Source organism: Rhinolophus sinicus, linkage group LG07 (assembly GCF_036562045.2).
Source record: "Rhinolophus sinicus isolate RSC01 linkage group LG07, ASM3656204v1, whole genome shotgun sequence".
Classification (NCBI taxonomy): Eukaryota; Metazoa; Chordata; class Mammalia; order Chiroptera; family Rhinolophidae; genus Rhinolophus; species Rhinolophus sinicus.
In genome coordinates, this window is record NC_133757.1 from 62,766,541 (window position 1) to 62,775,215 (window position 8,675).

Below are 8,675 nucleotides of genomic sequence, written 5' to 3' on the forward strand. Positions count from 1 at the left end.
GTCTGGCTAATATTTCAAATAATTATAAAGAAATTATATATTCCCAATAAACTTACTTGGTTATTGTCACCTTGTGTTTTTCAGCCACCACCAAAGATACCTGACAAGCAGTTAGATGAAAGGGAACACACAATAGAAGAATGGAAAGGTAATATTCACCAGATTCTTAGAGATGAAGCTGAGAGAGCTTCTGGCTTTTTATGTTGATTTATTCATCATCTTGGGGAAATTAAAGATATTTTCCATTATTCATAGTCATATTTGGTGATATAATTATTTTGTGCAAAAGTAGAAAGTAGGTCTCCTTTCCGTCCTGATTTAATCCTACTTTCTCATGTCCCCCACCCCAGACACAGACACATCATTAATGCTTCCTGGAATTTTTTGTTCTTCCGTAGTCTACAGATATTATAAGCATATGTGTTTGGTGTCTCCCTCCCCTTTTTCTTCTCCCACCCTATTTTAATCCCAAATGGTTACACACTGTACTCACTTGCTTTGTTGATATAATCATATATTTTGGAGATTATTGTCTCTTGCTCCACATACCTGGCTCCTTTGGTTCAATAGGTGGTATTCTGTTGTACAGCTGCGTCACAGTTTCTATATCCAGCTCCTACTTGAAGAGTATTTAAGTCGTGTCCAGTTTGTTACAGACAACTGCGGTGTTCTTGTACACACGTGAGCACATGCCTCTAAGAAAAACCTTGCAGGATTTCCTGGGCCAAAGAAGCTTTTTCAGTTCTTTCCAGATTACTCTTCAAAGAAAGTATAGCAGTTTACACTTCCAGCAGCACTGTTAGGAATTTCTATTTTACCCCCTTGCCCCTACCACCACCACCAGAAGAGTGAGTTAATTTTTAATCTTTGCAAATCTAATATAGTAGTTTTATTTTACAAATGTGATTGAACATTAATAATGTTTTGATAGTCATGGAAATGTTAAAATATTTCTTTCTTTAAAAGATTCCCTGGGACAGTTAGGCCAGGTAACTTTTTGATCCTGTTTACGTCCGTTTGTGCTGTTGTGATTTCGTGTTTGGACCACTTTTGTAGCTACATGACTTTGGGCAAGTCACTTGACCCCTGTTTTACCTGATCTTAAAATGGATACAGAAGACATACTGTTAAGCACTAAGTACCTAAATACTGGGAAAGCAAAAGGGACTGGAGGGGTGTAAACCAGAACAGGTAATCCATCTATAAATTTATTTGGGAGGAGTGAATTTGATTCTTCTTAGGAATAACCAGAGATTACTTTTCTCTGAGTTGACTTTGGGAGACAGATAGTTAGACTCTGTAGAGCCCAGCAGAATGATAGAATTGGGTAGGACCTGGTGCATCTGTATGTGTAATAGGTAATGTACAAGCATATAACTGTGGACCAGAGTATGTAGTAAAATATCTAACCTGATATTTTTATATATCATTACATTACTGTAGACATTTACGGTATCTCATGGAATCTTAATAGGCTACCAATTGTAAAACACACTAGAATGTACCACTAAGAAAGAAAACTCTACCAATGGTTGCACTGTGCCATTGGTTATAAGATACAACCCACTTTCAGAGATACTAAACTGTGGAAAACTGCATCTTAAAATCAGTGAAATATAGTATTTTTGTTTGTATAGAGATATATATGTGGGATTTTTGATTAAACATGTTAACCTTTATTCTGTATCTTTTTCTCCTAGCCCCAAGTGCAGTTCAGTAATTACCTACAAACTGCCTTTCTCAAGATATGCTTAAGAGTTTTAGCATCATAACACAAAGAAAAATCCATTGCCAAAGCCATTAACTACAGATTACTTTGCCTAATTAGTACTCCTAATTAGCTTTGGTTCTTCTACCTTAATCCCTTTTCACAAAGTGGTACTGTTTTGTTTTTGGTTGGTTTGTTTGTTTTTTAAGTCCTCCTATCTGAAATGTCTGTCATTCCTTTTTGTTTCTTTAAAGAAAAGCATCTCCCATTCTTTTCCTCTATGGAGACTTCCTGTTTTTCTCTTTCCAAGTCCAAGTACAAGCAAACTCAGGTGTTTCTAGCTCTTGTTCATTCCAACATACCGACTTGTTTTACCTTATGACCAACATAAACATTGTCATACTCCATAACCAGAGATTCTTTATCAGAAGTTTGAAGAGTTACAGACTCCTTAAAATTCTGTGCAACATTTCTGGCTTGTACATTTTTCAGAAGAGAGTTCATTGCTTTTATGCAATTCTCAGAGGGTTCCGTGACCCAAAAAAGATGATGAATAATGGCTTTGTGCCATCCACCAGGTTCTTCTTAAGGTTCTTTTTATTTGTTTTTTTTTTTTAAGTAGTTAGAGAGAAGTTTGTTAGAAAGGATAGTATCTTCTAAAGAGTTAGGAGCAGGCTTAGCACTGAGAAAAGTGGCTCAAGGCTCAGGGCTCAAGGTGGCATTATTATTAAGAGAAAAAGTATACTCCAAAGGGTTTGGAGCGGGCCCCGAGCAAAGGCAAGGCTCAAGAGAGAGGCTCAAGGCTCAGTGCTCAAAAGGACTCTTAAGGTTCTTCTTAAGTAGACATTCAAAGTCACAGGCTCTTCACACTTGATGTCAGAATCACTCAGGAGGGGAATACAGGCAAGAGACACGTGCACCCGCAGGGCAGCACCGCGGATCAGTCTCTGGTGGGAGCGAGCGGTCCTCACAGCAGTTCACTCACTGCCCAGAGCCTAGGAAGAGAACAGGATTCCAGGGGGAGATCTTGGCAGTGGTAGCTTGTCATGCTTCAGCTCAGAAGCAGTTGAAGTGTAGCTACCTGCTTCTTTAATAACAATGTATTTATATTCCATTGTGTTAAAAAGGCTTCCATACACTCTTTCATTTAAATCTTTTAACAGGTCTCTGGGTAAGCACCTACAGTGTACCAGGTACTACACCAGCACTCAGGAAATAGAAGTTAATAAGACAGATGTGATTGGAGTCCTCACTGAGACAATTCAACAAGCATATGTAGTACAGAATGATAGCGGTATGGTAACGTACACTATAGTACAAAGTGCTGGTGGAGTAAACAAGATAAAGCTTCTAATCCCAGCTCTATCCTTAATCCAACTTTAGGAACATTAGTTAAGGCAGAGATTTTGTTCCTTTCAACATAATTTGTGGTTGAGGATCAAAGAATTGTTTTTAACACCTTTGAATCTTAGGCTGACACTTACGGACCTCTGCCATTGGAAGACGCTATTCTAAATACTTAATGTGTGTAAAAAAATGTTTACTTGAAACATTCATATCTTGTGAGAATGGCTCTCAGACTTTGAGAAATAAGTTTGTTTATGTTCACCTGTTTTTCAGAATTGATATACAAGGAAGTTATGGACTTGGAGGAGAGAACCAAGAATGGAGTTATACGGGGGCAGCCCTCTCCTTTAGGTTGGTTACAATATAAGCTTGGTTAAGATTATCGTTTACATATTGTGCTATAATCTTCAGTGGCCTGAAACCTGTAGTTCTTTCCATATACTACTATTATTCAAAATTTAATAAGCATAAAGAGTACAATTTGGGTGGTTATATTGGAAAGCATTGGTATGCTGTTGGCCCAATACATCATGCTAATGTATTAGTAACTGACTTCATCAAATGCACTTTTTCTGTGATACTGACATTCCATTAAAGAACAGATTATTTTGTTGACATTGTTTTCTTGTTTTTAAAGAAGTTTCTCACAATTCACTATACTTAAATTCTACGATTTCTACGATTTTAACAGTCTTTACTTTGCATAAATCAGCTAAAGCTTCATTGTAAAATTTGGTGCATATGATAACAAGTTACCATCTTTCTGTTTTTGATACTTTTGATTTGTTGAACTAAGTCAGTAACATTAAAAATACCACTAAGAAAGTGTTCTGTCTCTAAGAAGAAAACTGGTTTGCAGGAATTAAACATTTTCTTTTATCATAAGCTCATCATATTTAGTTTTAGTATTTGTAAAATCATAAGGAATTGAGGGAAAAAGTTAAATAACAGGCAGCATGTACATATTAAGTAAATACTACATGACAGACACTGGTGGTTTGTGACTTTATTTTAATTCAGCCCTCAGGACCCCGAAGGATGGATTCTTATGCACCCTTTACAGATAAGAGAACTGAAATTCAGAAAAATTAAATGACATAATATTACAAATCTGGGCGTCCAATTAGCTCAGTTGGTTAGAGTGCGGTGCTCTTAACAACAAGGTTGCCAGTTCGATCCCCATATAGGCCAGCGTGAGCTGTGCCCTCCACAACTAGATTGAAACAGCTACTTGACTTGGAGCTGATGGGTACTGGAAAAATGCACTTAAATAAATAAAAGTTAAAAAAGAAAGATTACAAATCTATTATGTAGAAAAGGTAATACTTGAAGCCATGTTTATCAGTCATTTCAAAGAGCCTGGTTTTCCCAGCATCCCGTATGGCCTCTGGCTGGCAGCAGAGACTGCTGGCTATATAGGTTACGACAGTTTTATAAAAGAGATGAAATTTGAGCTGAACCTTGAAGGCTGAGTAGTGTTTTAACAGGTATTCCTTGAATTTGAGTAAAACTAGGCCTTTTTAGTTATCCCTTGTAAACTTTTCCACATTCTAAGAAAAAAGTTGGATATTGTATCTTTATAGATAAGAACTTTAGAGTTTTTCAGATGCCCGTTTTGTTGTACTGTAAACGTATTTGCTTAAATAATTTTTGTAGCTTTCTGTGATATTTTTGGTTATATTTTAGAGTTTTTAATTTTGTTGTTTTTTTAAATCCTTGATCAGGAATGCAATCTTCCAAATTATAATACAGATCCTGTTGAAAATATAAATTGGTTTCAACAGCTTTTATGTAGAATTTAGTTGTAACAAAAGCTGTGCTTTAATAGCAGAGTTCATTAATTAGCTTTATATTGAAAAACAGCAGTAGTATTATAATTGAGTGCTCATGATGAAGGCCCAAGTGGGATTTGAAAAGTCTATTATTTGGGAGAATGTTCTGCTGTCACATACTACCCTAGTAAGCGGCACGTCCTAAGAAAGTGTTGGATGTTTGAGTAAACGGAATCTCATGAAATAGAGCAGCTGTATTTGTTCTTCTTTGTTGTTGTTGTTCTTAATTTATAAGTTTTGGATCATAGACCACACTTGACTGTGGTTACAAAAGAAGCAATAGAAAAGACAGGACTGTAGGTTTCTAGACATTTTCTGGATTCTCATGGCTTGCAAAGAAGAAAGTAAAGCTGTTACAAAAATATTTGGTTGCCTGATTATATACAAAAATGGAAGGAACAGTCTTTGACGTTAAAATATCAGATAATCACAATGCCATTTCTACTTGATTTCTAAAAAAGAGGCAGTTTTCCCACTCTCTTACCTTCTTATCTTTATTTTGCTTTGGCTAATAATTAAAGTGAGTTTGCATGCCTTTGAATGGAGAGACTCCTCTGAGAGGGGAATGACCCAGATAGCTGAAGTTAAAGACTTGCCATATTATTGTCATTCAGATATTTGAGAACTGCTATATTGCTTTAAAGTTCAGAAAAAGACAAGTATTTTTCTTTTCTGAGGTATTTAATTTTCAGATTTAAAAAATAACCAATTATGATGCATTTAAAAGTTAATCTTTATCAGATTAGGAAATTTGGATTAAAAAAATGGAAGCATGAAAAGTATATATAAAAGTATACCCTTTCATGAATTGAATGTTTCAGTATAAATCTTCAAAGCTAGCTGTGGGATTGTAGTCTCTTCAGTCAGGCATGTCCTATAGTGTTGCAGGGGTTGAACTTTTAAACCAGTATAGTACATTCATTTCACTGTGGCTGGAACCTACTGGACCTTTATGTATGAGGTCTGAACGGTTATCATCTCTCCTTTCCTCTGCTGTCAAGGCCTCAAGCACTCAGTCTGCTTTCCTTTCCCATTGTACCTCCGACCACCTGCTCGGCCCTTGTGGCTCCATTCCTTTCTGTCCTGGTCCCCTCCCCAGTGCCCTAGAGATGTGCCTGTTCCTACTCTCCTGGCTATTACCTTGTTACATTTGATGACAAGCTCTCACATTTAAGTGTCTTATGACTCAGAACGGAGGGTTAATTTCAAACACTGAGAATGCTGGGTTCTGGAGCAGTGGTTTTCAACCTGCTTAGTTTTAGCATTGTTGGCTGCCTGAAACTCACCTCTAGAAATTCTTCTTATCGCTCATTTTGAAAACCATTGCTTTTATTCCATAAATGTATTCTTAAGAACTCTTGTATAACTTGCATTATTTAATAGACTCAAATTTAGAATGACCCTTATTTAGTGGTCATAAAGTTCAAAAGTACTTACCTAGTGTAAGTACTTTAACATTCTCCCCCCCCCCCCAGGGTCATTCCCTCCCACTTCCTGACCTTGAGAGGATTTCTCCATAGGTTAATAAGTACAGGCACGGTATACCTCAGAGAGACTGCAGGTTCGGTTCCAGACCACCGTGACAAAGCAAGTATCGCAGTAAAACAAGTCATGATTTCTGTGCTGGTGGAGGGTCTTGCCTTCAATTTGTAAAAAAGAAAAAAAAGCAACACTCTCGAAGCGCAGTGAGGTGAAGCAAAATAAAACGAAACATCTGTATTCCTATTGCTTTTTAAAATCCAGGAAATGCTTGTTAGGCTATACTTTTGGTAAAGGAAGCGGTCTTTCCCAACTGTTTAATAAATCCATATTTGCATTTACCAAGCATTTGTTATAATAGAAATTACAAGACCTGCGTTTATCTAGGGCACTCAAGTGACCCTGGCAAGTCATGTCACCTCATGTAAGCCGGGGCAGTTGAACTAAAGACCTTTCCAACTAAAATGATTTCAGCCTTTGTCTTGGCTTTTGCTTTAAAACAAGATATACTAGAAGTATTGTTTGGACTTGACAATAAGAAGATGTCAGAAATTATTTTTTATTAGGGCAGTAGTTGTTACCTTTTTAACTCGTACGTCATAGGTCCTCGCTCCAATAAATGACAGCGCAGACAGTTTTGCATGTATTATCAGCATTGTGCACACACAGCCTGAAACCAGTCTCACTGCAGGACCATTTCTAAGTGTGGCTTGGATTTAACAGTTCTTATCTTGAACTGAAAAGCAAGTTTGTGGGCAGGACAGGACTCCGGGTTTGCAGAGTTCTCGCCTCATAACTCGCAATGAAAAGAGTTTATAAATGAGTATTGTGTTGAATATTGCTTATGATTATTTTTAGTGAGCCAGTAGAAAAATTGCTGACCACTGGAGTTAGCCAGTGTAGTACGAGTAGCTGGGTCTGTCTGCAGCTCTGTCTGCAACTGATTTGCTGGTTTGTTTCTCATAGCACAGGTGCAGCAGTGATCAACGGCTCTCAGCATCCATCGTCATCGTCGTCTGTCAATGATGTCTCTTCAATGTCAACAGATCCGACTTTGGCCTCGGACACAGACAGCAGTCTGGAAGCGTCGGCCGGGCCTCTGGGCTGCTGTAGATGACTACTTGGGCCTTGAGGGGGGAGGGGGGTCGTTTAGTCGATGATAGAACTACTTTGGAAGCAATTCAGTGGTCTTATTTTTGAGTGATTTTTCAAAAATGTAGAATTCATTTTGCAGTAAAGTAGTTTATTTTTTTTTAAATTTCAAGTGATGTAATTTAAAACTTAAGTTGTGTTTTAAAACAGCAACAAAATTATTGTATTTTTGCTGTAATTAACTGTATAATGTAAACCTAATTATTTTATCATGGTTTAAAATTTTTGCATATTTGCTTTATCTTATGCTGCTGATTTTTTTTTTTACTGAATTTGTAAGATTTTGTTTATCAAAGCAATTATTATGTGGTGACTTGCCTATATCATGGATTATTTAAGATTTTTATAGTTTTTTTATTAGAATTTATTTCAAATGTTTTGTTCATGATGCTGTCCTTCAGGGTTATGTGCTTATCAATGAAATAACCCAGAGGAGTGAGGGAAAATGACCTGTAGCCAGTTATATTCAGGAATAACTACTGTAAGTGATGAACGCATTAAAAGAAAAACCTCCAATATTTGCTACTTGCCAATCCTAACTTAGGTACCACAACTGGTAGGTGATCCTACATGAATTTTGGCAAAAGCCCCATCATTTAAATGGCAGAATAACTCCGAGCATGTCTTTGAAGATGCTGGGCATCTACCACCACCCTCCTACCCCCACCTCACCCAACAGAAGTAGGTAAAGAGAATATGGTGTTTTCTGCAAATCTGTGGCATGCTTAAGGCTTATGATCACAGCAAGTCAAGAGGATACGTCATGAATAATACATTTCAATGCAAATAAACAGATGGTTCACTTCTCCTAGCTATGAGCCTGTTTTTGTACACACTGAGTCTATCTATTCAGGCTGCAGGTCCCAGTGATGGGCTAGAGTCTGGTCTTCCCTTTCCTGCAGCCTCGGGCCCTTGGACCTTTCTGCTTTCCTGTGAGAGTGTCAGTCAGTTGCGCACCAGTTCTGGTGTTTCTGGCCATTTGATTCTACCTGTAGCATAATCATATTTATAGTAGCCGTCAGGAGGTTCCATAGCCTACTTAGATTTCTGTAGGTGATGTATCAAATGAGCAATATACCGTTCATCTGAAAATAGTAGCACACAGCCATATATAGGGTATCATTTTCTAAGGACTGTTTTCTTCACACTGAGCAGAG

General features: G+C 37.4%; 1 protein-coding gene across 8 annotated transcripts in view; it reads left to right on the forward strand.

Annotated features, from left to right (window-relative positions):
- The window catches only part of MAPK8 (mitogen-activated protein kinase 8), a 104,535-nt gene extending 96,206 nt beyond the window's left edge, over positions 1-8,329 (forward strand). For 5 of the 8 annotated variants that reach the window (XM_074337233.1, XM_074337235.1, XM_074337234.1 and 2 more), the window contains 3 exons: positions 85-148; positions 3,329-3,406; positions 7,338-8,329. In XM_074337233.1, the coding sequence (XP_074193334.1) occupies positions 85-148; positions 3,329-3,406; positions 7,338-7,483 (288 nt within the window). In that variant the 3' untranslated portion in view covers positions 7,484-8,329. Of the gene's footprint in view, positions 1-84; positions 149-3,328; positions 3,407-7,332 lie in introns of all 8 variants that reach the window. The other 3 variants (XM_074337236.1, XM_074337238.1, XM_074337237.1) reach the window with 1 other exon arrangement.
- The last annotated feature ends 346 nt before the right edge of the window (positions 8,330-8,675 follow it).